Source organism: Strix aluco, chromosome 21, assembly GCF_031877795.1.
Source record: "Strix aluco isolate bStrAlu1 chromosome 21, bStrAlu1.hap1, whole genome shotgun sequence".
NCBI classification, from domain to species: domain Eukaryota; kingdom Metazoa; phylum Chordata; class Aves; order Strigiformes; family Strigidae; genus Strix; species Strix aluco.
Genome location: NC_133951.1, coordinates 3,330,266 through 3,357,718, shown reverse-complemented (window position 1 = coordinate 3,357,718; position 27,453 = coordinate 3,330,266). Strand labels below are relative to the sequence as shown.

At 50.1% G+C, this 27,453-nt stretch overlaps 1 protein-coding gene across 1 annotated transcript in view; it reads left to right on the top strand.

The window, feature by feature from the left end:
* Positions 1 to 27,453, top strand: part of NTN1 (netrin 1) — a 105,010-nt gene that overhangs the window by 46,664 nt on the left and 30,893 nt on the right. Inside the window, exons 2-3 of the mRNA XM_074847104.1 lie at positions 7,677 to 7,865; positions 24,611 to 24,760. Coding sequence (XP_074703205.1) covers positions 7,677 to 7,865; positions 24,611 to 24,760 — 339 coding nt within the window. The remainder of the gene's footprint in view (positions 1 to 7,676; positions 7,866 to 24,610; positions 24,761 to 27,453) is intronic.

Genomic DNA, 27,453 nt, shown 5'->3' with positions numbered 1-27,453 from the left:
TGTCTGTTGCTGTTGAAACCAGTTCCCGTGGTTGGGGGGCTGCAGAGGGACGGAGAAGCAGCCACCATGCCTGGTTTGCAGCAGCTGCCGGGTGCTCTCCAAAGGGATCTTGTGCTATTGGGAAGAGCTTTGGTCTCACAGCACTGGAGAAAATTTGATAATTGTGAGTGTCGACAAAGTAACCCTCGGTAGCTGATCTGATGGGACTTGTTCTTTCCTCTTTTGGGTTTGATCTATGAGCAGCTCTGCACTTTCTCCCTGTATCTGTTCTCAAAACCAGATGCCAGAGACCACATACTGGTTGTCGGCTTTGCCAAGCTCTCTGCTGCCCAGTTTTGAGGGCCAGTATTTGAGCTGACTACAGGTGCTGATGGACAACTGGTTTACCATGGATGTGCCTGGTTTACCCCTAGTGTCTGCTGGGGTGAGGGCAATCCCCAAAACACATTCATGGATTGAATCCATCAAGCTCTGCTGTTTAGCATTTGCTTCTCCTACCCACTCCCCAGCATCTGCTGAAAGTTCACCCCTCCTGCTGACGGGCCTGTGGGTGACTGTCGCTGCTGGGGGGGTCTGATGTACGGAGGTAGATCTTGTACCAAAGGCAGGAGGGAGAAATGCGGGTTGGCACTGCTGGACTCAGCACCCAAGAGTCCACCAGCAGGACAAATATCTACTGCCCTGGCTCTGCAGGCATGGTTCTGAGCTTGGTTTGGCCAGTGAAAATAAGATCTTCAGGGAATTTAGCTGCAAAACTCCATCAACTATGACCGAACATGTCCCCCATTCTTCAGTGAGTTAGAAACTCAGCCGAGCTTGAGCAGTTCTTCCTAGAGACAGCAAAAGACACATCCCTACCAGGGAGCAATGTTTTTCTTTTTAAGCCTTGGCTTCAAATATAAGGGAAATAGATTTTCTTTAAGGAAAGAAATCCCCAAATTTGTTAGCATTGGCACAACACTGTATTTTTCACTAGCCTTGTTTCTCATTAGCAGTTGAATCATTTTAGCAGGAACTTTTCCAGAAATATTCAGCCTGAGTCACACACCCGGTCTCAAACATTTCAGCCCAGTGTGTTTGGCATTTTTTTATGTAAAAGAAAATGAAGGTCTTATAATTGGAAATCTCAGGCAGACGTAAATGTTGCTGTTACCAACTTGGGCCTCAGTATTGCAGAGCGTTGTTGTACTTTGCAGAACCAATGTTGACAGGGGGACGTCTCCAGGGCCTCCTGCTCCCTGGGGCATGTAGGGGTTTGGGAACTGGGCAAAGTGGGAAGTGAAGGGCACTTGGAGTGTGCAGCATCCCCAGGGAGGTCTTGGGTCACTCTGATGCCATCTTGTCTACAACTTTTCTGCAGAATTGCCATTCCTCAGGCTTTTCATGCATGTAAAAGTCTCCTGTTCCCCAACCCCTTTTTATGCCACCGGGAAGATTTTCTCAGCATGTTTCCCCACAGGATCCCTCTCTCTTGCTTCGCCTACATTTGCAGTTTGGTCTTTCCTTGCTCTTAGGGTTGTTTCTTATGGGTGGAGAGGGGTGAGAGGGATTTGGCCTTGCGGGGAGCAGGTCAGAGTGCAAAGCACTGCCCAGAAAGTCTTCAGCCCCAGCAGTGGGGGGTCTCTGGGATGCATCAGCAAGGATGGGACTTTCCTTCCCCCATCACCAGTGCACACTTACTTTTGCTGTAAGCCAGGTTTGTGGCTCCTGTTTCGTGGGCGATGCCAGCCATAGCTGCATATTTTGTGGTGCGTCCACACGCTTTTCTCCGTCTTTTTGCTCTGACTGTCGGGGAAACCTGGGGCCTGGCGCAGACCCTGTGTCTCCCCCTTGCAGCCACAACACCCCGATGGATTTCCCCCTCGGTGGATTAGCTTGAGCAAACCAAACCAATTTCCGATCCTCCTCCTTACTCAGACTTAACAGCGCACGCAAATGAATTTTCCTGAGCAAACGTTTTTGTTTAGTGTTGGCCAACTGGGTCTGTGGTGGGTGGCAGCGAGCCACACGGGACGGCACGGGGCCGCCTGCCCTGCAAACAGAGCTGGATCTGGCTGCTCAGTCCCTACGGCTCCAAGCTCCTGGGGCCGCGTGCAGAGGCTGTACTGTACAGGACTTCACCGCCGCCGCTGCTGGTGTTCATCCATGCTTTGCCATTTTGACGCAGCAAGCATGGACAGAAAGTCCCTCCCCAGGTCAGGTAGCATCCATGCCCCCCAGGGGACATCCACCCGGTATCATTCACTGGGCACAGCCCCACAGCCCAACACACCGCAGCCCGTGCTAGACCAGAGGGGTCTGGTGACATGCAGCGGTGCAGGAGCTCATCCAGCAGCTCCAAAACCTCAAACCAGCTGGCAGCAGGCTTGAAGGGACACGATGCTCTAGGGGACCAGGGACACCCTCCCACTGTCTGCATTTCTCTCTACCTCCCAGTCCAGCAAGCAGACAGGTCTCTCCATTGTCCCCTCTCTTTGACTTGGCTGTTTGCTTGACCATTATGGCCCTCAAAAATAATATCCCTGAAGAAATCTCCAGGGGTCCCCTGGGAGCAAAGGCCCTCCACAGATGGGCATCGGCAGGGTGCCCTTCTCAGCGGCTGGGACAATGCACGCGAGGCTTGTTCCTGCAGATGAGAAATAATGGCTCGGGCTGAGCTAGCAATTTTCTGGCAAAAAAACTTATCTGGGAAAGGGACAATTTTAAGGAGAATGAGACTATTCATAAATTCAAGTAAAATTTAGAGATTACTTTCAGCCCCTGGGTTCTTCTATCCTCCCTTTTCCCTTCCCCCCTCCCCTGAATTATTGTTTGCAAAAATTAAAACAAAATGTTTTGGGGTTTTTGTTTGTTTAAAAAGTAATTTGCATTTTTAAAATTGCCAAAATATAAGTTTTGGAAGGGTGGGGTCTTTTGAAAGGGCAGCATTGTCATTGCTGAATGAAAACTGTGGAGAGGAATGCGTCCTGGGAGACACAGGGCGCTGGGACGCGGGGCCCGGGGGACACGGCAGCAGCACAAAAGACCACAACCATAGCTCTCACTGCGCAGCTCCAGCCTGCGCCCCCCATTCGTGTATCTCCTTTCGTTCTCCCAAATGGAAGATCCTGTCCACCTTGACCTTCTTCGATGGATTCATTTGACCAAGTCACTGTTTTTAGTGTGGAAATGCCTGTGCTGCAGTTTCTTCACCCAGCTCCAAACTACATTTTTCCTCTTTTCCGTTCCGACTTTCTCCAGTTTTCTGAACATCTGCATTTAAGTGATATCTGGTTATTCATATCGGAGCCTGGCGGCCCAGGTAGAGACTGATGAAGCACTGTACATCTGTGCACAATAAAGTCAGTGAACAAAAGGCTTGTGAGGTCCTTGGCAAAATAAGAGAAAGAAGAGAGCAGGAGACATCAGCACCGGGCTTAGTCGAGCAACCGGAGCCAAAACCTTTCATCGGAGAGGTCTCAGCACCTGGCACATGTTTTGCCCATAGCTGGGTCTGCAGCCTGTGCAGGGGTGTCTTCCCCATGTGAAAATCAAAGCATGGGGAGTGTAGGTGATACCAGTATTGGGAAGTGATTTTTATTACAGCCAGCAAAGGCATTCATAGAAAGAAAAGATGGGTTGCTAAAGAGCCACTTACTGTGGCAGGGAAATTCAAACCAAGAAGCACTGGCTGGAAATTAAAGCCAGGCCAATTCATGTTAGGAACTAGGCAAAATGCTTTAACACAGCAGGGGATTAACCGTTGGGCTGAGGGAGAGGGTGGGAGGGAGCTGCGTTTCCTGAGTGCCTCCATCCAGGGAAAATGTGGCCGAGCGAGCCGCACACCCTGCCTGCGGTGCCCGGGGATCATGCACAGATTTGGAACTAGGATCCAAAAGCATCATGACCTGCTGCTGCGTCCCTGCTGGTCCTAACATCTGGCTCCCAGTGATAGCAGTGTGACCAGGCATTGCCACACACTTCTCTGGGCCCCCGCTGCCGATTTTCTCCAAGGCTGTAGCACCCGTGTGATGGATCCCATCGCAGTGTGTCCCAGCCTCATCCCCAGCAAGGCCTTTGACGCCTAGATGGGTCATTTATTGCATTGCCCTAATTCTTCCATCCCTATGCGCTACTGTCAGGAAAAAAATAGGATAGCTATTTTCCTTCAGTCAGACCAAGACTCTCCCACTGGGCATCTGCAAACACATCAGGCTATAGACGGATCTACCAGCTAGCCCTGGCTGGTGGCCAGTGTTGCACAACACTGGCCACTCAAGACCCACACTTAGGGTGAGCACAGGAGACAGTAATTTCAATTAAAACCATTCTCCTTGAGTCAGTTTGGCCCCTTCTGCCAGCACAAACAGGTAGATCAGGAGGGGGTGGATGATGGAAAAGCACCCGTGTACATGGAGTTAGGAGGCAATCGGTGCCCAGCGGATGTCCTCAGTGCCCTGGGAGTGCAGGTGGAAGGAGGGGACAGAGATAAGTTTAGGCCGATGGAGCCAAAAAAGCTGGAAAGTTACAGTGGAGGGGTGGCCATCACTCCTTGGCTGCTTGTGGTGCTTGCGTGGAGCTCGCAGGGAGGCCAAGTGCAGGGATGCTGGAGATGGAGAGGAGCTTGACCAGCCCACACCTTCTCCCAGCTCATTCACTCCCTCCTGGAGGGTTTATACCCTGAGGTATAAAATCACAATGCACAATCTTTATGTTGTTTTCTCCGGACGAGGACAGGGACGGCCGTTCTGGGGAATTCCTTGCAGCTTCTTGTGAGGTTCAGCTTCTTCCCTTCTCCAGACACTGGATTTTCCCATCCCTGGAAGATCCCAGGAGCAGGGCTGCGAGCAGCTCTGCACACTCCACTTATTCCTCCACATTCCCGCGCAGCTCTGCCCTGGTGGGACCAGCAGAAATATTTGCAAAGATCTTGAGAAAATCCCAGGAGCTCTTCTTTCCTGGCTTTGTAAAAACATTTCTGCTTATCAAGCAACCCAAAGAAATGCGAAGATTTTCACTCGCTCTTCGGGTGGGCTCAGCTTTGAATTTTAAAAAGGCATTTGTCAATGCAATCTTGCAAAATACTTGAGTACCAAGTCCAGCTCTTCTAAAATACAAGTTTTAGGAGGAGGTGAGCTTTCATGCTCTTTGGAAAACACACATTTCTGCCAGATTAAAGGAAGAACTAGGTCTTCTGTGAGGCCATGCCACCCCCTTGAGAAATGTCTACTCATGTTGGTCAACAGGGACTAAATCCTGCGGTTTGTAGCACCAAAGGCAGGGTTGCTAGTGAATCTCGAGGCTTTGAATGATGGAGGCGTGCCTGCACGGTCACAGCCTACAGCAGGGATGACAGACCCTCGGACTGAGGGACTTAAATCTTCTTTTCCTCTGCTTGAGCTGAGTCCTGAGGCCGTGCTGTTGATACAGGTGTTGCCTTGGTGGTAAGCTGTCACCAAGAGGACATCCTTCATGTTGCAGCCCTGTTGCACCTCTCAGCCAGTCCACGGCTGGGAGAAGGCTCTGCCCTGAGCCGAGGAACCAGCCCTCAACCCTGTACCTCCCGCATGCCTGGTAAAAGGGTTTAATCTCATCATCTCGGTTGCCTCTCTGTAAAACAAGGATTGGGACTTTAACAATGCCACCTCCTTCCCGAAAGCTTAGCTCATGAGTTCTGCAGGGCACGAATCACCTCTAACCCTCTATTTGTACAGCGCTGACTGCAGCGGAGCCATCGAGGTGGCACGCCGTGAGAAAAGGAGAACCCATAGCTGAGTGGCTGCTGGGGCGCTCCTAGCAAAGCACAAAGTGCTCTTCCTGAGATTAAGATGGAAAGGGAAAAACTCACAAGGGGGGATGAAGAAAGTGCCAAGTGTGTGCTCCCGCGCTTCTATTAGATGCAAACAGGCCGTTTAAGTGTGCTTGTAGTATCACAAATGTGTCTGTGAAACTGGCCAGATCTAAAAAGCAACAATTCCCTCCGCATGAAGGAGCTGTGTCTCCGGTCTCCTTGATGGTCGTGTCCTGTTTTGGGAGATGACAAATGCACCCACAGGCTGGTGGGCTCATCTAAGGAGAGGCAAACCGCAGTTCAAAGTCGTGGCCCCACTTGGTGTCAGGAATCTCACTTTCTCACGGCTGGTAAACTGCTCTCGGGCCACTCTTCTCACCATTAGCACGTTGGTGGCTGCTTCTCCTGCTCTGCCAGCGTTTGGTGGGACGTGAGGTTGGGCCTCACCATGTCAGCCAGAAGAATTCAGATGGCAAAGCACGGAGAGAACAATCTCCATCCCGCTGGTTGGACGTGTCCGGAGGATTTTGCTCTCCCCTTTGCTTTCATGTCATGAGTTAGCTGGGGATTGTTCCTGATAAATAATCCGGAACTGCACTGTAATTTTCTGGGCTGAAATTTGATAATTAAGCAAATATAGCATGTCTTTGTCTTGGGTAAGCACCATAAGGTAAACAGGAAGGAATGAGGGATTAAGACATCTCTGCTCTAAAGGAAGGTGACAAGCCCAGAGCCGTGACACCTTCGTGCCGAGCCGAGAGGCCCAGCTGTGGGTTGGCATTGCACAGATGCATTGTTCAGGGGTGAAGAGCAAATAAAAGCAAAGGGAAAAGAAAACAAGCTGTAAAATTCTCGGCAAAGCACAGAGCCCCAGCAACTGCCTCTTGATGTTCCTGTGACAGCTCTGGGGAGAGGCAGGCGAGGGGTCGAGCTTTTGAAGTCCTTAAGTTGTCCTTTGCGAAGGCCCCCTGTTAAAATAGTCCCTGTGTTGACATTAGGCTGCATATGGTGGAGAAATTGGACATCTCCCGGCAGGTTCAGTCACAGCACATGCAATCAAATCAGAGGGGGACTTTTTGGCATTTGACTAACTGGGTGTCAGGCTGGCCCTGTCCCAGTGGCAGGGTGAGAGATGCGGAGGCAGAGGTGAGATTTTATCAGCATGCTCAGGGCTGCAGACGCATAACAGAGCCTTGAGCTATGGGTACCAAGTGCAGGAAGGAAAGCTAGAGCAGAAGGTAGCTGGGAAGGTCTTGAAATGATATTTGGAGCTCAAACACACAGAGTGAGCATACTGAGGTCAGGCAGGTGATGTTGGAAACCCCCTTTCCCCCGGGGGGCAGACAGGGAGGCCTCTCGGGGTATTGGGAAGCAGGGGGTTTCCCAACAGGCTGGGGGGGGGATTTGTAGCACAGTATGAAGCACCACAGTGCAAGAGCAGGTGAGAAGGGAGATGAGCAGCGCTCACATTGGGCAAAGCTGTTGCAACAAAGCTGGAGGAGCATCCAGGGAGTTGTGCATTGCCATTTCCTAACCACGCATGGGCTCCCTGTGCTCGCAGCTCAGCCTGCACTCAGCCTGTGATTCACATTAAGAGCGGGGAGAGGCAAAAGGGCGTATTTGTTGCAAGTCACAATGGTGAAACGAGGTCTTGGTGACCTCAGCTTCCCCTTCAAAAAGCTGGAGTCACCACATAGCACTGGTCAAGGAGGGATGTGGGTTAGCAGTTGGATTCCCTTAGCCGGAGGTGCCACCAGAGCATCCCACCCTGTGACACCCCCATTGCAGTGGGGCTCCCCAGGCAGGACCTCGAGGGTGTCCAGCGCCATGCACACGGGCTCCCCCAGGGTTGGCACCTCCGTGGCTGGCGCAGATGCTGACGGTCTCCGCTCTTTGCCTCTCGCAGCCTGTAACTGCAACCTCCACGCCCGGCGGTGCCGCTTCAACATGGAGCTCTACAAGCTGTCAGGGCGCAAGAGCGGCGGCGTCTGCCTGAACTGCCGGCACAACACTGCGGGGCGGCACTGCCACTACTGCAAGGAGGGCTTCTACCGGGACCTCAGCAAGCCCATCTCCCACCGCAAGGCCTGCAAAGGTACTGGGTCGGGGGTGGGATGGCTGGGACCGCACAGCTCCTTATCCTCTGACCCCTTCCCGCTGCTGCTGCTTCCACAGCTCTTGCTCTCACCAAATTCCTGCTGCTCCTCTCTCTCCCAAACCAAGACCTTGAAATTACTTTTCTTGCCCCTACGTTCCCTTCTGTCACCTCTCCTTGGTCTCCCCAACCTCCCGGTGAGGACAAAGCCACCAAAATACAAAAAGTCCTCACTACTAAGGATGACTTTAAATTATTTCAAGTTTTAGCACTTATAAATCATGCTTCATCTGCTCCGATAGCCACAGCTAACTTGGTCATCACATATGTAAGGGCAGAGTTGCACAAAACCCCAGATACAGGTTTAGACTTAGTTTCTGTAATTCAGCCTCCTCCAAACCCTCTCTCCTGCTCCCACCCTCCACCCTCGCCCCCAGCACTGCTCGGGGCACAGGCAGTGCTTAGTCCATGCACAAAATATTTCCCTCCTCGGGATGAGGTGAGAACAGTAAAACAAACGGGAAACAATTTTATTTTGAGCTCAGCAAATGGAGTTTTTTGAGGTTTCCTCTTCGGCGGTGGATGTGAAGGCGAGCGGGGCTTCAGCTGGGGTGGGAGAAGCAATAAGAGCAAATCCTACAAATGAACTTTTTTAACTCTCAGCTGTCTGCTGGAAGAGATATAAATCCTGAACCTGAGACACAGCTAAAGGAATCAAGCAAACATTAAGAAGCCAGATTAGAAGATGCTGGGGTTTCCTGCAGAAAGCTTCAGCTCTTTTCTCTCTAAAGATTTGTTTCAACAAGAAACGGAAAGCTTTTTGGCCCGAGCCGGGTATTTTTGGCTGGAAAGCTTTGGGTCTTCAACATTTTCAATTTTTTAATGAAAACGCTTCTTCATGTTTTGTTTTTTTTTTTCCACTGAAAACAGACACTTTTTGCCAAAGCAGAAAAAGAAATCACTTCTTTAGACGGCCCTACTCCCCCTTTTTTCACCTTGTAAAAACTATTTCAACGAGACGTTTTCGACCCGCCCTGTGCTGAGGCTGCTAACAAGCTACAGCTTCAGCCGACGCGCGGGCTCGTGGGATGTGAACCCAGCCCGTGGCTCTGGCAGGGAGAGGACCTGTCTTTTCGGGGTCTGGGGAGCCAGAAGGCAGGGGTGCAGGGGGGCTGAGATGCTTCCACGCCAGCCCCAACACCCAGCATCCTGGCTGGACCCCCACTCTGGCAGCGAGCTGCCTGCGGCGCGCAGCTGCGCCTTGCCCCCCGGTCCCGAGCGGATATGTGTCGTAATAAAGTTCATATTTCTGCTTTCATGGCCGGGTCGCAGCTGAAGTAATAGCGCGTTAGGTTGAGGCAAACAAAGGGAAATTGTGAAGGCGTGGGCTCTCCTTGAGTGGGGCTGGGCAGTGATGCAGGCGGGCATCCATCACCCCCGGGCAGCGGCGTGCTCACAGAGGCACTTGCTGATGCCCAGAGCCTGATTTTCATTTACCTTCCTGCTCCCCAGAAAGGGTTTTGGGGTGCTGGGGCAGTGGGGGGGATTCACACCCCTCCCCGAGCACAGTTAACTCCTTCCCAGGGCTCTGATATATCCTGGCTGCCTCCCCCACATGGAGGCTCCTGGGGATGTGGTGGGATTTGGGGGAGAGGAGTGGTCTTTCCACGGGGTCACTGTGCATCCATAGGGATTCCAGTCCTCTGGGATCAGCACAGGGAGCACGGAGCAGGGAGGGGATGCTCAGCTAGAGGGTAGGGCAAGTCCCATCCCCTGTCCATCTCCAGATTTTACCTCCCGGGGAATGCAGTCCCTGCCCTGTGTTGGCAGTGATGGCCACGCTTAACCCCCTCTGTCTCATTGACCTTGACATTTCCCAGGACCTTCCTCACTCCTGCTTTTCCTAGCTCTCCTCCCCATCCAGGCAGCCTGCTCCCCCTCTCCTGCCCATTTATTCTTGCTGGTCCCTGGCCCCTCACTCTTGCGCTGCTCTCTGTAGCTGATAGCACTGGGGTACTACCCAAAAAGCACAACCAGGTGGCAGGTGGGAAATCTCAGAGCTATGCTGTGCCTCAGTTTCCCCAAGCGAGCACCCAGGAAGATGCTCTCTGGCCTTCACGAGGGACTCCGCAATGTTTTAAGGCTGAATTTCCCAGTCTCTGGGTCATTCACTCCATTAAATGCTCTTTGTAATTGTCGTTTTCTCATCCCCCTGCCTTCCCGAACCGCTCCTGCTCTTGAAATCTGAGATCGCCAAATTTAAATACTTCTCCAACCCCCCACGGTTTATAACAAAAATGTGGCTATTGGAGCTAACAGATACAAAGGTATGTAATAAATATGCTGGTGCATGAACAGCTCCCCGACTCGCAGGCTATTAGCACAATTTCACAGTAGTTGGAATGGTTTATTGTTGGCGTAATCCATCGTCCTATACAAAAGCGGGCGAAATGAAGTTTCCTACAGCAAAGGCATTCCTTTGAAAACTCGTTTTCCTGAGCTCTGTTTATGACACAAGGGATTTTATGTTCCCTCTATTTTTCTTCCCTGATTCAGAGACTGTTCTGAAATAATTGTTGAAAACAGGCATTTTTGAAAAACAAACCCTACCATCTAACAACTTCAGTCATTTCTCCATTGATAACAATATTAATTTATCATCTCACCAAGCCATCTGCCGATGGGCAAAGCTCTCCCAGAGTCTCATCTAGACCGAATGTGTTTAGAATTAGGGAATTAACCATCCTGTAGCATCTGCCATCTCCCTCACAACTGCCTGACATCTCATCTCACCCAGCAGATTGTGTTTTCTCTGTAAGACTTGATTCTTTCAACCACCGCATTGCTCCATTCATGTCCTACATGTAACACATTTAAACAAATGCATATAATAGAGCACTGGTGCCTTGTGAGCCGATAGAGAGCTGCCAAGGAAGCATGCAGCACACTTAACCACCCTGGCAAGCGAGCGTGAGCTCAGGCGAACTCACAGCAAATGTTCCATGAAAGAGCTGCTGCAGAGATTTTTGTATTAATTCGATTTCATTAATTCAGCCTAACAGACATGTCCAGCTAAACTGCCTTTCCTCTCACTTGTGTTTTTCATCTCTCGCTCCATCCTATGCACTAGGTTATGTACCTCCATCCATAATGCATCTAAGGTCAGAAAATTACAGAGGCATGAGTTGCATTGTTTTAAATGGTTGGTTTGGGTATTTATGCAAAAATATCACGTTGCAGAAATGTTTGCACAGTGACTACTTTTTTTTAACTTGGAGAAAAGGAAAATGCCACAAACTTTTGCACGTGTTGCAGGGCATGGTGAGAGGCTCAGGCAGCAAAAGGTGAGCAGAAAGTGGAGCAGGGCAATGCCCTTCTGCCTGGGCAGAGGGCTGGTTGGTTTTCTAACAGCCAAACCTATAATAATGTTTAATTAAAAGATTTCTTTAATGATCTGAAATTGTCAGGTGAAGGGCATAAATTGGGCTTTAAGGATGACTTTTACACTGATGGTTAAAAGTGACGCAGCCATGCCATGTTCCTTGCCTCTGCATTTGCTTCCGACTGTTTTCTTGCAAAAACGATAAAAGCAAAAAAGTTGCAGTGATCAGAGATGCCCCGTCGCAGAGCCACGCAACAGGCAGAGCATGGCATGAAGCCTGCAAACCACATGCAAAGGAATTGATGACAGATGGAGCAGGGATATTGCATGAAGTGGCAACGCTGGGTGCGCGCCAGAGCCTGCCAGGCTGGAGCCGGGAGCTGACGGACGACCGTGGCTGCTGTGGGTGGGTGGTCAGGCAAACCCAGGGACACCAGTTACTCAAGCGAGGGCTCGGGCTCCCCCGGCGTTTTGAGGTCAGACCGCACAACTGATCTCTGCGTGGCCCTGGACGGGGACTCTCAGGCTGGACAAGTCTGGCGGTAGTGCCAGTCCTCCACCGTGGGGGATGGCTGGGCTCATCCCCAGGGGCACTGGAGTAGGATGCCCTTTGCTCTGGCAGATACATCAAAACCCTGGTCCTGCGCACACCCGTTAGGTGTGAGGGCTGTCCCAAGAAACAACAAATCCCAGCTATAAGAAATTTTGCATGTTCCTCTTTTAAAACTCAGAACAAGGACAAAATGTTCCTCTTTTCTCACTGATTTCTGTGAGAGCATGAAGAGCTCCCAAAACGCTGAAGCCCTGCTTCCCGTTCCTTCTGCTTTCCCTCTGCTCCAAATGATGTTGCAAGTGACATTCCACATCTGGGTCCTGCAAACCTCCGTCCGCTCCGCTCTGTCGTGGGCTGCTGTAAATCAGGGCCCTGGTGTTAGTTCTTTTGATTAAATTCACTCCTGATATTTGCCAGATTATTGGCACTAATGTCATTCTATTGGAGCAGAGACTCTGCAGGGTTTTATAGCCTGGCTGTAAAACAGCTCTGCACTTCAGGGAAAGGATTTACACACTTTTTGATGAAAAGATGACAAATGATACGCGTTATGAATGCACTTGTGCTGAGGCTGCCAGTGTAAACCCCTTGCAGAGGGGCAGGATTTGGCACCTGGAGAGGTCACATTCACTAGGACTCAATGTTTTGGTAAAAAATGGGATTGCCTACCTCCCCCGTGCTGTTGCAGCCCCACACCCATGCCTAGCCTGGCAGACTTTTCCATCCGCATTGGAGAATTATTTAATGGCTCATGAGAAAAAAAAAAAAAAAAAAGCACTCCCAGCCTACCTGCCCATCCTGGCTTGTACCCTCAAGACTTTGACATTTGCTTTCTGAAGAGTTGGGGTTCAAGCAGAGAGAAGATGAATGCTGTCCCTGTGAGCTCAGCCTCTGGTCCATTATTTCATGGGTGCAGATGCAGGTTTTCTTCCCACCCAGCTGCAGGCATTTAGTCGGGGGGGACTAACGCAGCTGAACCCCTTTGGCCCCTTGTGCTGCCTGAAGAGGAGAGCAGAGCCCCTGGTGACAGGGACAGTGGGACGAGTCCCCCGTCTCTCTCCACTGACTATAGAGGGAGCTGCGTGACCAGCTTAAAGCAGAGAGCTCATTTCCACAGGGCTGGAGCCAGGGCAGATGTAACCTCTTCTTGCTGCCCGGAGCCCCACTGAGAAGTTGGGGTGCAGGAGGCAGCCGAGATAAAACCCACATTAGACAGCAGAGTCTGAGTATGAGCTCACTGCACCAATGTATTGCTGTCCCATGGGCCATGTCCCAGCGTCGGGCAGGAATATCAGCCCGGTCATGGTGCATCTCTGCGGGTTTCAGTTGTGGTCAGCACCCCTCCGGCCTCAGAGATGTCCCCTGCCACCACGGTCCCCAAAACACAGCTAGGTGGGGGTAGGCAAGCTCACAACTAACACATCCCAAAGCCATAGGCATGGTCTGGCTAAAACCCCTAAATCAGGGCTCCCTGGGGCAGCAGGGCCACCAGTGGTGGCTCCGGGCAGGGCTCCTGTCCCCAGCCTTTCCTTGTCTGCAGCGAATACCAGCTCCCACAGGCTCCCTCCCGTTACTGTAGGGACCCTGTCACTGCTGGACATCCGTGCAGGAGATCTACCCTTAGTGTCCACCTTAGGAGGCGGTGAAGTGCATCCTAAGAGAGATGCTCCTCTCCCCAGAGCAACTTCACTTTGATGCCCATCTCTAGTCCAGCTCATTTGTGGTTTCACAAGGCAAAGACCAAGGCAATACTTTCTATGAATTCCCCCCAGGGAGTTGTCCTTAATTATCAAATTTCCTTCTCTTCCTTTTCTCCTTTTCTTCCTCTTTGAAGACCAGCTGGAGCTACAGTTTAGACGAGAGTTGAGCCAACTCATAGTGCTGGCAGGGCTTGGAGCGAGTTCTTGTATCAAGGCTTGGTCACCTCTGAGAAATCACATCACTGGAGAAAATCCAAACTTCCAAGGCACTGATCTACCAAACACAGACTTTATCTTCTCCATAGGGCATGCTCTTCCACTGCTGTGAGAACAATTTTCTAGCTGTATTTCTATACTGCATTTGTTAGTGGTTATGCCTTAGTCACCCCCTTCCCCAAGGCCCCATAATTCTTTATATCGATATTATTCCAAGTGCTAAGCACTGATTTATGGTTTCTACATCTAAAACTTGTCATCAGCAACCCCCAGGCACACACAAAGCAGTCGGAGAAAGTTTATAGAAATGCAGCTTTAAACTGTCCCACGCACACGGGTCACTGCGTGGAAGTGTCACGGGTCAGTGCAGGAGGCTTGAGTGCCACTGCCACCCAGTGCCACCACCTCCATGGCACCTCCAGGACCCGGGGCAGAGTTGCACCATTCACCCGCTTGGGCTGGAAGGGTCCCAAAGCAGAGAAGGGACATGATTATTACACTTAAACTGTTCTGAGTGTGTAGTGTGAAAACATGGAAAAGGAGTGATTTATTTTTTTTAATGAAGACTTGAGCTCAACAGAAGACATCTACCTGGCTATGCCAGCTTTTAAACATCCACGATTTTAATGACATATGAGCAGCTATGTCAAATTAAGCAGCTGCTTCTGTGCGAGCCGGAGTGGGAAGAGTTTGCTGCATCGCAGCAGTGGAATATTCCTGTGGCAAACCCAGCGATTGAGACACTTTCTAATTGTTTCAAGCCAGATGGGGCTCTGTGTGCCAGCCTTCACCCTGCTCTCCCTTCCACGCGTGCCTTCCAGTTCCAAGGATTTTCTAATTAAGTCTGATCTATGTGAGCCATCAGCGAGGAACAAACCAAATGTTAGAGCCATGCACAGCCCTTTCCCCCAGCCCAGGGCAGCTCCACCACCTCCACGCAGTGCATGGGGATGATGCCACACACCGAGGCACACATTTAGGGACAACAAATATCACATTCCAGTTTCATATTCGTAGCCACTGGTGATCTGAAGGGGTCATACTTTTTGCTCCTCTGTGTATCTGCCCCTGGAAGTGCTCCAGTATGGGGGCTGGTTCTCCATTTTGGTGCAAATTAACTGGGACAAGGGTAAAATCCTGCTGTCTGGTCTTTCCAGAAACTCATCACTGACTTTCTCCTCTCTCTGGCTTACAAACAGAGCCACCTCCCGCAATACAGCAGCATCTGAACAAATATTTGCTTTCAGTGGAATATATTTTAGGCAGTCTGGGATCAAAACCTGGATGCTCAGAGAAAGCATAAAGGACTGGTAGGAGACCCCCCCTTCCTGGGGGCTGGCAGAGCACCAAGGAGCATTGCCGTGGGCAAGGAGACTCTGCCATCCATGTCCCAGATGAAGTGCACATACCAGGGGTCTCTGGTCTGCTACAGTCTCCAGAAGTTGGCTCCAGAAGTTTGGTCATTAACAAAAAAATAAAGAAATAAAAAAATTAAAAAAAAAAAAAAGAGAGGAAAAAAAGAAGAAAGAGAGCGAGGTTTGTCTGTGCCTGGTGATAAGATCAGAGCAAAATCACCTCCATGCCAAAAATTTCTTTAAGCTGCAGCTGTCTTCAAGCTCCAAGGAAGTCAATAATTTCACATATTGCTCCCACCCAGGCATGTTTTGCTGCATGATTTGACTCCCTGCAAGCCCACACTCTTGGGGCCGCTGGGCTGGGCAGCCCCACGGCACTGCCAAGGGAGGGGAGGTGCTTCTCAGCCTGGGCCCCCTGTTCCCCTCCAAAAAGCCACATCGGCACTTCCAGAGCCCTTTTCAACAAAGTTTCTCTCTCTTCCAGGAGCATCTTTTGGACTTTGTTGAATCAGTAGAGACTAACTTGCATTTAAAGGCAAATTTGAAACAGACCCAGTTTAGGGAAAGGGAGGTGAGGAAGGGGCATTTAACATATCTTCCGACAGACTGGGAAGACACCTGGAAATGCACAGACCATGGACTTGGCTCCACTTGGCATCCCCAGGCCAGGCAGGAGCACCCGCTCCCGCAGGAGATGCAGCCAGGGCCCCGGCCATGCCCCACGTGTCACGCTCCCGCGGACGCTCTCCCACAGAAGCACCCACCAGTTGCTTCTTCCACCCAACTGAGTAAAACCAGGACCCGAAGCGCCACCTCCCAGGAGAAGGACAACACCAGGTGAGCTGGTTTAGAGATACATCTCCGCTGCAATGGGAGACCTCCATCACTTTCAGCACAGGAGAGAGGAACAGCCCCACAAAGGGATGAACTGAAAAAGCATGCAGAAAGGGTAAAATCCATGGCAAAAACTGCCAGCACTGTGTGGGGCTCACAGAAGTTGGGGTGAAATGCTCTGCTGACTCCGGGGAGCCAAGACATGTGATGGAGGCATCTCAGCCAGAGACCCCCTGAAGAACCCTGAGCTCTCCATTGAACCATGGAAACCCCCAGCAACTTCAGAGGGCAGATACAGCTCACAGAGTCCCAAATCCATGTTAGACATTTGGATGACCTAGCTTATTAGGAAAATTTTGACAGTGCTGACTCCCTGACAGGAGCTCTGCATTTCTGAAAAATCAGATCCCTGCAATCATGGTGCCCGAGAGGAGTTTTACAGGCTAAATTCAGGGCCGACCACCTTCAAAACTGTGGTTTGGGTTTGGTCTTTCAGCAGAAATACATCCATGAGCAATCCTGAAGGGCAGGTTTGGACTGTGGTTTTTCAGAAGTGGCAGGGTTTGACACAATAGAGGGGAATTTGCACCCTATTAAAAACAACCCAACAAACAGACTAAAACCCAGTTCTCCATCACAAGTCTCAGACTAAGAACAAAAGTTGCTAAATTCATTTGTGTAGCCAGACCTTTGCATATCTCCAAGACAGAGGAAAGAAAAGGAATAATTTACTTTCCCCATAAATATTTTCAAACTGTTGAGATAATTTCCTGCTTCAGATCAGTTCTCAAGAGTGAAAAGTCCTCCAGGCCCTCAGGTCTTGAACATTAAAACAAAGTCCAGTCCTGCTCATTCATGTGCCCTGTTCTGATTTTAAGCATACTAAAATGAAAAGGCTTTTTTTCTGGTAGAAAAAGAGGCATTTTCCAGTTAGACATAGACTTCTCAGAACATCGCAAATCAGTGGCCTGGATTTGTGCCCCAGGAGCTCTCATTACAATTTTTCACAGGCACTTGGGGTATTGAGGGGCTCTCCCCACTGTGGATGCTTTAGTGTCTGGTAAGGGCTGTGCACACCAAGGGGACCCCTCTCTCCTGAGCTTTTTCTGGAGTTTCCCTCTCATCCACCCAACTGCCTCATTTTTTGAGGCTTGTGGCAACCTCATTATCTCTGAGACTTCTGCTCCATTGCCAGATTTGATTGAAATATTATTAGTGAGAGAATACGCTTGCAGGAACCTCATTTCCTCAGGAGCCAGGCTAAAAATGCATCAGGGGGAGAAAATGTTTGCCTTTTTTTTTTTCTCAATAATAGTATTTTCCAACCCACTCTTTCTCATGCAATGTCTCCCATGAGAGCAGGTTGAGCCTTATTTTGCTTTAGAGCCGTGAGGACACCATGCCCAGGGACTGTGCCCCACTAAGCTGCTCTCTGCCTGGCCAGAGCTGTCCCCTGGGGGTCTTTGACCAGACTTGACTTTTTTAGATGGAAAAATAAAAGGGATGGCATCCTCCATGACAAGACCCAAGTCCTGCCAGCAAAGCAGGGAGAAGGAAGCCCCAGTGCTCCATCCCTGAGTGCCTCAGCATCCCCACCACTCCTCCTGCCAGCTCCTCCAGCTCTGCTTCAATCGCTTGAAAGGTGGAGCTCCAAGACGACAGGGGAATTTTTAACAATTTTTTAACAAGAGGATTTTCAAGCATTTTGGAAAGTGCTGCCATAATTGTCTTATTGTCTGTATCACTAATTCCTGCCCATAGCACGCCTGCCCAAAAAGTGGATTTATTACCGTGGTTCAAAGCCCCCTCCGGATTAGCAGCGACTCTTGCTCAGTGGAGGCATTGTGGGCCCCGTCTGTTACTTGTTATGGAGAAGACAAAGACAAGGTCTAATCTGTGAAATTTGGCCCAAACCGCAGGGCGCCAAAGCCCTTGGCTTCCCTGAGTGCCAGTTCAGGAGGAAGAAATGGGAGAGCCCTGAGAAGTGGCGCAGGAGGAGGGACACTGTGAAACGCCAAGAGATTATTTGGCTTTGCCTGATAAAAGGGGGAATTCATTTTCTGCTGGCAAGAAACCTTTAAATCTCCAAGAGAATGTGCCGAGGGACATTGTGCGTGAACATGATCCTTTGGAGAACTAAATCCAGTTCACAATATCGCAGACAAGCTGACGATCTCATTGCAAAGCAGTTAACAGTTAATATTTAAAGCCATTATTAGTATTCAGAGTTAACACAGAGACATTTCGACCTCTGCTTCTGGTTAGCAAACTAGCTGGGGCCAGCCTGGGTGGGTACACACTAAATACCACAGTTTCTCTTCCACGTGACATAAATCTGTGGGATTTGCAAGACGTGCTGCCCATGGCAGAGATGCTCTGCCATTAAATATGGTCTCGCCCATCTCTGCAGGATCCTGTCACCAGAGCCAGCATAAACCTCTCTGCACCATTCAGGTGCACAGATATCAGATCATAATGCTCCTCGGCCACAGACAAAAAACCAGGGTAGGTCTCCAAAGGAAGGAGCACCGCTTGTTTTGAACTGTTTCCCCAAAGACAGGAGCCAAAGCAAATCCGCTAAAAAAAACCTGCCCCGGTCAGGTCTTTGGGACAGCTTCAAGGCTGGGGTCACCTTTGAGATGGATTACAGCTGCGGAGGGACAACTGAACCCACCCCAGGAGTTTCTCACACCTTGCATTCCCTGGGCAGATGTGTTCACTGGAACCAGAATTTAAAGTACCAGAGTTACTAAAGACAGTGGAGCAGGAAAAAAATAAGCCTACAACTATAAAAAAGCTTGCTTAAGGAATAATATCTGAACCATAGCTCTACATACTGAAACATAAGACTAAGTGAAATATGTTTACTGCATCAGGATGGCTCTGGCTGCATTATTGAAGCAACAGGCAAATTTCAGTTGAGTCATTTTGACATTTTGCTGTTTAAAATATTGTTGGAATCAAAGCGTCCACACAAGAAGCTTGATTTTGGTGCATTTTCTTCCAGCAGAAAGCTTCTGTAGCCACATTTTTAACTCCAGTTGGAGTCTTTGGAGGAAAGAAGGAAAGCAACCAAAGGGAGGCAATTTTGGCCATGATTCTGGAAAAGCATTTAAAAGCATGGTTAAATATAAATGTGTACCTAAGGCACATTGGCTATGTGGGACTTAAATTCATACTTAGAACTGAGCGTGATTTCCTGAAGAGGGTTCTTTCTCAATACAGGAACCTTCATCAATGACTAATACAAATTAAGGTGTTTTTTTTCCAGTTTAATGCATTGCTGGTTTACTGCTTAGTGCACAGAGTAACGTAAAGCAGTCACGCTTTGGGCTTTTAAATCTGGAAGCCCTGTGATGTATGTTATCATTGCAGATACAGTGTGACAAGAGGAAATCTGGACACCCTGCAAAATCAAGCCCTTTTCTGTTGTTCATTCAGATGGACTTTTCATCATTCTGAAAACCTCCCAAGAAAACAGCTTCCCCGAAAACAGGAGGATGCTAATTCTCAAAAAATGCAGGTCCTTTCAGGTACCTTCTCAGAAAAGGTCACACTTGAAGAGAGCTAAGCCTGTAGATTTATCCCTCTGTTTACCTTTCAACACACGTGTGGGGGGAAGATTAGCAGCTGGGAATACCTCCGACCAAAATTCAGGGGTGGAAAAATATTTGCATTTTTGTCATGCTATTTATCAACCCTCGGTGGGCCAGAGACACCCCAGCAAGTTCAGCCAATTTTCCAGGGCATTTTGTATCCTCTCATGCATGGTCCTAAGGTTTGCTTTCAGGTATTTTTTAGCCCAAATCCAGCCAAATCTCAGCTGAAGCATAGAAATGCACTGTTGCCTATGCTCGAGCGGACGATGGTCTGCCCCAGCAGATTCGTGCATATAATAGTGGCTTGTCTTGGAAGCTCCAGACAGAGATATAAAACTCTACGACAGACAGTTTTGCAATACCATGCCCTCAGGGGAAATCTCTTCCTAACTGCAGGCAGTTAGTAGCTGGCTTGGAGTGCTTATATCCGTATATATATTAATCCCAGCTAATGTAACTACAGATGTTCTCATTCATAGGCCTATCTAATCCTGTTGGGTCTTTGCCATGGTGTCTCGTAGCATGAGTTCTAGGAGTTAATTACGTGCAGTGCAAAGAAGCATTTCCTTTTATCATTGAAAAAGGTTGCCTTTTAAATGCATTGAATGTCCCTTTGTTCCTGTATTTTAAGGACTAGTGAAGAGGAGCACCTGTCTGACCTTCTCGGCGCTGTGCATTACTTGGCATCCCTCCATCGTCTCTTGGCAAGGCATTTCTAATCTTTTCCATCACCCTCAGATGGGTGCCTCTCCGTGCCTTTCACTCCAGTTTCCCAGCTGAGGACGTACTATTAATTTCTATAGTGTCATGATATTATATTCAGCGTTACTCTCTACCCCTTTCATAATACAACCTACTATCTTGTTGCTCTTCTGAGCTCCGTTGCAATCAGCCAGATGTTTCATTGACTCCTAGATCTTTTCCTGGAGTGGTTGCAGTTAATTGGGACCCTTCAGCATGTATGAGCCATCCTGTTCCCTTCTTCCAATTATGCCTCCTTCTGCGCACTGGTTTTTGTCTGCTATCCCCTCACCCATTTGGCCAGTGTGGGTAGGTCTCACAGAAGACCTACATGGTCTCCTCATGTCTGGACTAGCCAAGCTGAAGGTGGTCACCTAGAAATGCTGTTAGGTCCTGCTTTCCAGGTCATGGTTACTATATAAGAAAAATCAGCTTTTGTAGGCAGAGGCACCCCTATTGCTACCCTCATTCACCATTAAAACCCCACCATATACCCCTGCTCTTTGTTTTCTCCTCCACAGCCAGATTTTTCAGCTCAAAATATTTTTTGCTAGTAATTCCCGGTCATCTCTGCCACAGACACTCATTGAAGATTTTTCTTAAAGGCTTTCTGAAAGAACTAAATCCTGGCAGTTGTTTTCCTTCCCCCTGATGCTGTGTGAACTAACAGATTAAAGACACTCCGTTTTCTTACACCAACGTCATTCCTGTTTGCTCCTCTCCCAACTCACTCACTGCACCATTGCATCCTCCTCTATGGAGTGACTCTTTTAAGCAAGGCATGAGGATACAGTGGATAAATCAGACATTATCCCCCTTGTGATCTCCAGTGATGGCCCAGACACCCTCCTTTCCTCACCAGTGAGGTTTTCTCAGCTTTGGTGCCTCATGGTCTCCGCTCGGCTCAGTGCAGAGGACTGCTGATTATTCTGCATTGCGGTGGGTGACAAACACTTGCACCCAGGGAAGTTTGGGCATGAAAACATGCTATGTGAATCCAACTGTGCCTATTAGAAAGGCAGCGAGGATGCCAAAGGGGTGTTTGCCTCAATCACACCCCCTTTGAGACTCTAGTGAGTCTTTCCTCAATTTGGGGTTACAACGCAAAGGAATTTGAACAGTACTGGAAAAATCAGCACTAACCACCAGCAGCCCAGCTACTCCATGCCTGGGGAAGGAGAAGAGCCTGTAATTGCTGGCTGCAAGTGTTTGCACTGGCCAGGGAACTGCAAATTGCCTTTAATTGCTCATAATTGCTGGCACTGGTTCAGTTCCTCCGGGACAGGGACGGCAAATGTACATCTGCAGACACTGCTTAGACCACCTCCTGCCTCTCCACGCCAGGAGGGTTGAGTTGCTGCTGATTCAAAGAGTTTTCTGGAAGATAGAAAAGTCAAAATGGGGTCAGGTGTTCAAGGAGCAGAGTGCTGCTGCCCAGGGCAGTCTTCCTGGACTCACAGGGTCCTGTGTTGCAACGAAAAGTTGGCGACTGGTGACAGAAAGCACATCCCTACACCCAGAGAGGATTTTCCCCACAGCGTGTTGGAGCCAGCTATCAGCGATCAGCCAGGGGTTTCTCCTGGTGAGGTCCTGGACCAAGGGCTGGTGAGTCCCAGCTCCTCTGCCACTTGTCTACTCTGTAACCTTGGGCACATCACGCGTGCCCACGGGGACACAGCTAATACCATGCTGCAGAGTCCTCACAGGAGCCCGGCTTGGGGAGGGAGTAGACAACCTCAGACAGATACGGCTGTAAAAATAACCACGGCAGCTTTGGACAAGCTGTGCCGAGTCATTACCTCATGAGGGAAGGAAGCAGCAGCATCGCTATTTATTTATGCGGTGTCCAAAAGAGTGCTCTGTGCTCTGCAGCCCGTCCTCCAGGAGTCTGATTCTGTAAATCTTACTCATCATGAAGGCTTTTTTTCCTTTTCTTCCTTGTTTTTTCTTCCCTCTCTCATCCTAGTGGTCCCACTGAAATCAGAGCAATTCGTTCACATGGGGGAGGATTACTCACAGGATGGGGGTTTGCAGGCGATGCCTGAAACCAGCACGAGCAGCCCCAGAGGGGACGCCTGAAACATGAGGCATGTTCCTCCCCATCCTCCTGCCCTTTGCCTCTTCTTGTGTAACCTTTCCCCGATTTGCTTATTTTTGTATTAACTCCTGCCTCTCTGCTATTCTTTAACTCTTTTCTGTCCTGTTCCTTCTTCAGGCTCTTGCTTATTATATTTTTATTTCCTCTCCCCCAGCAGTATTGAAGCCATCCCTTGGGGCTGCAGTGTGCAGGTTTTCCCACCTAAATGTCGTTCTGCTCTGTGCTCATCACCAGCCACACTGACTTAATGCTAAAACTTTTCCTGCGTTTGACTGACATAAAAAGAAAGTTTTCTGCTACGAGAAGGTTTGCAAGTGGCTGGTTCCCAGAGGCAGCTCAAGGCAGGGAGGGAGCCTAGGACTTTTAATCAAAAACCTCAAATCAGAAGTGTTAGGGAAGGAGGAGAAAAGAAGCAAAAGCTTTGTTATTTGGTTGGGTTTTTTTCCCTTCCCATGTGAAAAATCATCAGGTTTTGGCAAGGTTCAGTCTCTTCCCGTCCAGCACTGGCGGAGCTGGGGGACGGTGGCAGTTTGCTCATGTTCTGGGGTGGGCTGCACAGGGACAGGATGCCCCGTGCAGGGAGGAGGGGATGTCCCAGTGCAGGGGGGCTCCAGGCACCATCCAAACCCTGCTGGGAGGGCGACCAGCCTGGGAGCTGCTGCCCAGTAAAGGTCAAACTGGGGCCTGCTGGTGCAGGGAGGAGAAGCAGGATGATGCTGGGACAGGTTGGAGGGAAGGTCCGGCCAAACACCAAAACTTGGACGTCCAACACAAATGAAGGTGAGAAGTGACCTGCTGTCCCCAAATGAGGCAGATTTGGGGTGTTTCAGAGCCACAGAGGGTGCAAGACAAACCAAGAAACATTGTAGGGCTGGCACAAACCCTCATGGGAGTGACATGCTCCATTTGGGGGATTTGGGGGTGTTTGAAAGCCAAGCCCAGCTGCTGGAGCACACGGAGACACCTTGTGCTGGTCCTGACCCACAGACCAGCCCCCTCCAGGTTTTGGGCAGTGAGGCAGGTTTTCCCCCAAACCCTCTTTCTGGCAGGCAGCTCCCCTGAGGGCAGAAGGAGAGCAGGATCAGTGCTCCCCAGGGAGGGTTTTGGCTGTCTCCTTCCCGAGGATGCTGCACAAGAAAAGGAAAGCTTTCCTGCCTTTCCCTGCCACCGCTCAGCAGGGGCAGACCACAGTCTGGCACGGCGCTTGCAGCTCTTAGAAATCAGGGCTGTTAACAAATGTGCGAGGCCATAATCCTTTTGGAGCAGTGATGATAACAAGCCCCGATGCTTTTTTTTTTTTTTTGGCTTTTTTTTTTAACAAACAGCTGCGCCGGTAAGTCCCACTGTGGGAAATGAGATGGTGAATGATTTCAAGTGTAGTATTTACATCCCCTGCCAAACCCTTCACATCTGCCCAGCTCTGCCGTCAAGCCTCCATCCATCTGGCCGGGAACAGCAGGTCCTCCAGCCTGCCTGCATCCCACAAGGGCATTTCCTTCCTGTGCCCGCCGTGCCAGCTGCCAGGGATGCTGCTCAGCGGGGAAGAGCTTGAGCAAAAGCACTGAAAGGAGGGTAGGTTGGGTTTTTTTTTTTTTGTGGTGCACGTGAAATGAATTGCCAACATCTCTGAAAGCAATTACTTCCTCCCCAAGATCTCGTGTGCTAAAGGAGTGATGAAATGCTCCTTGATTTTGTACCTCTTCCTTACAGCCCCCCCACTGCTTCAGGGAGCCCAAGGGAGTTTGAAGTTGACTGGGGTGGGGGCAGTGGGTGCTGTGGCTCCCGGAGTCCTCCAGCGGTGCTGCCTTGCCTGCTCCCCTCCTCTTCAAGTCCTGCAAATCCTTCATCACAGCACCCATGGGAGGAGGCTGTTGCGGTGTCCACGGGTGGGCATCCTTGAGTGGGGACATCCCATGCTGCCTCCCTGGATCTGTAGAACACATTGCTTTGTGCACGAGTGGAGTTCCATCTCCACAGCGGGACTGGCTGTGGCTGGGCCACCCCCTCTCTGGTGCCATCCCCTCTGTGCCCAAGTGACGGCTGCGCGCACCCCCTCTGCCAAATGCCACCTCTGTTTCAGGTCAGTGCAGTCGCTGGCTGGACGGGATGTTTGACAGAGGTCCAGTTCCAGCTGCAGAGAAGGTGGAGCTGTGCTGCGAGAGCTGCTAGCAGCCCGCGGTGCCTGCCCTGCTCCCTGCCGACACCCCAACGTCGCCTGCTCCCGCTCTCCTCTCCCCTGACCCTCTTGTTGTGTGTTCCCCCCACAGAGTGCGATTGCCATCCCGTGGGCGCCGCCGGCCAAACCTGTAACCAAACCACGGGTCAATGTCCCTGTAAAGACGGTGTCACCGGCATCACGTGCAATCGATGTGCCAAAGGCTACCAGCAAAGCCGGTCTCCCATTGCGCCCTGCATAAGTAGGTGGATCACTCTTTTGATGTCTGTAGATTAGAGATATTAACCTTTATAAACCCGCAGGAGCCACTGCCCAGGCTGGACGGCTACTAACCCCACTGCATACGTGCCAAAGGGCAGTGCTCAGGGGATGGAGCTGCCTGGGTACCCCTGCCAGCTGCACTGCCCGCAGTCCAGAACTCACCCCTAGCTTACAAGTAGTTGGTCTGCTTTATGGGGTGGGTTGTGTGAGTGCATCTACAGCCCAATTTGCTGGTCATTTGATTTTGCTTCACAGAGCAAAGGTGCTCCAAAAGCACATTTTCTTTGGAGTTCCACATCAGGTCTGGATGCTAAGACAGATTGTTATAAACAGGTTTTTCTCTCCAAAATCAGGCTGTGCTGCACTAGCACAGAGCTCAAATCAGAAGAGCTGCTGGTTTGATGCACACAGCACCTGGATTGCTAAAGGGGATCTTACACTCACACAACCCACCCAGAAACATGTTTTACCATTTGCTTCCTTGGGTTTGCTTTTTAGTTTGCCTTCCCAAGGCTGCTCTCATCTTCTGCTCTTAAAACAACAGCAGCAAGCACCAGGTGCAGCTCCCAAAGTCTCTCCGTTGCAACATTTGCTCTGCAAACACCCACATCCCCACTCAGTCCCTGTTGAGCACTCACTGCCTGGGCAAGGTGTGCGCTAGCCCAGTGCTTCTCTCTGCTGCCTGTTGGCTTTGCTGTTGTTGGATCAGTCAGTAGCTCGTGCACCTTGCGAGAGACATCTCCACCTGCCCTAATGAAATGAAACATCAAAATTATGGTGCCTGGGACAGGCTGGGAAGGAGGGGCTGCTCCCCTCAAGGTTGACTTCCTGCTTCTAAAAGGGGAAAAAATGCCCAATGGGAAAAGAAAGTGAAGGTTGAAAGAATCAAGTCTCTGTTGGGAACCCATAGTCTGCTCCTGCATTGTCCCCTCACAGCATCTGCCTCGCAGGATGGCCATTGCCAAATTATGGAGCAGATAACCTTTCTCCACCTTCTCCTGCTGTAGAAAACATACATTCCAGGGTGGTTTTTGGTCACTTGAGATTCATTCTTCCCCATGTCGCAATGGGACGGCAAGAGCTCAAACCAGATGCTTGTTTCCCCAAGATGTTACAGTCATGGCTCCGGTATGCTTTGCAGCAAGTATGCGCAAAGGTTTATCATTAATCATTCCCCAGGGTCATGGTAAATCACAGAGTAAATTGTTCCTTGCATCACCTCCCTTGGGATTCATTGCACTAAATAAAGACAGACACAGAATTTCAACACGGTCCAACCAGGCGTTCGGAGCTGGGCTGTGCTCATGCCAGCTGCCCAACTGGGGTGCTCAAGGCTGCCTGCTGGCGTGAGCCTGGCAGGGCTGTCCCACCCTGGTTTAAACCCAGACACCATCCCGGCACCCATGAGAGCCCCTTACTTCTGTGTCACTGCAAAACATCTTCTCCAACGGGCCACAACTTTTATTCAAAATGTGTTTCAAGCAACGCTCTGGCCTGGCTATCAAGCAGTTGTTGGAAGTTTGATCTGCACATACGATGCTAAAGCAATTAAATTGAGGATATGAGCAACTCACAATTCTCTCATCCTAGAAAAACCCAATCCAGCACATTTTCATCCTTGAAAAATGTCAGTCAGCATATATCTGTGTGTGGGGGGGATATAGTTCACACATATTTTGTACATGTGTAGTGGAGGGCTTTTGCTCTCCATCCCCACCCACACATCTGGCACTGGGAGAGCACAGGTACACTGCAGCTAGCGAGGGGCTCTCCACCTTGTCTGCAAGAGCACAGTTGCTCTCTGATTTACCACTGCTTGTATTTTCCTTGTCCCAAAGACTTATAGTCATGCAAAAATCACCTCATGGGGAACGAACAAGACACCAGGGGTGTCTACCTGCACTGCAGCCCACGCTGGCAGGCACGAGCACCCATCCAGCTGCCAGCTTCAGGATGGCTGTGCTGGTTGTTCATGTACTGCCTGACTACGCACCATGCATTTCACATGGGCTTGTGCCTGTGTTCAGTTACATGAGGGTGAACGACTCAGAAAGTCATCTAATGCTAATTGGGCTGCACCCCTGCAATCTGCTGTCACTGCAATGCAGACAGACCCCAGCAAACCCTGCCTCCGTGGCCAGGCAGGTTCCTGAGAGCAAAAGCGGAAGGAGGCAGATGCTGACCCCTCACTCATGCCTAAATTCCACTTTCAAAATGGACTAGTAGGGTGCTCCCGTGCCAGGATTCCAGGGATGCACAGACATTGCAGCACTGTGCCCTAAATGCGCAAAAGATGTCAGTAACGACGGCTGCGTATGTGCACTGGGGAAAAGTGATGATCTTGCCAAAGGTGGGACCATACAACGCGCTCCATCTGCAGTCCATCCTTTTTAACATCAGCAAACACAGTCAGACTTGGGCATGAAGATCCAGGACATTATGTGGTTTTAGCTGTGCAAAGCCAGCCCCCTATCAAAACCAGGGACCATTGCAGTGGCACCAGATATATTTGTTTCCTTTAAATGTGTGAGGTAACACTTACATCCCAGCAGACAGATGCAATACTTCCCCTGCATCCTACCTCACACAGAAGGAGTGGTAGCACTGCCTCAGACATGGATGGAAACAGCAGCTGGAAGGGGCAGCCCAGGGACAGGGAGAGGCAGCAATGCT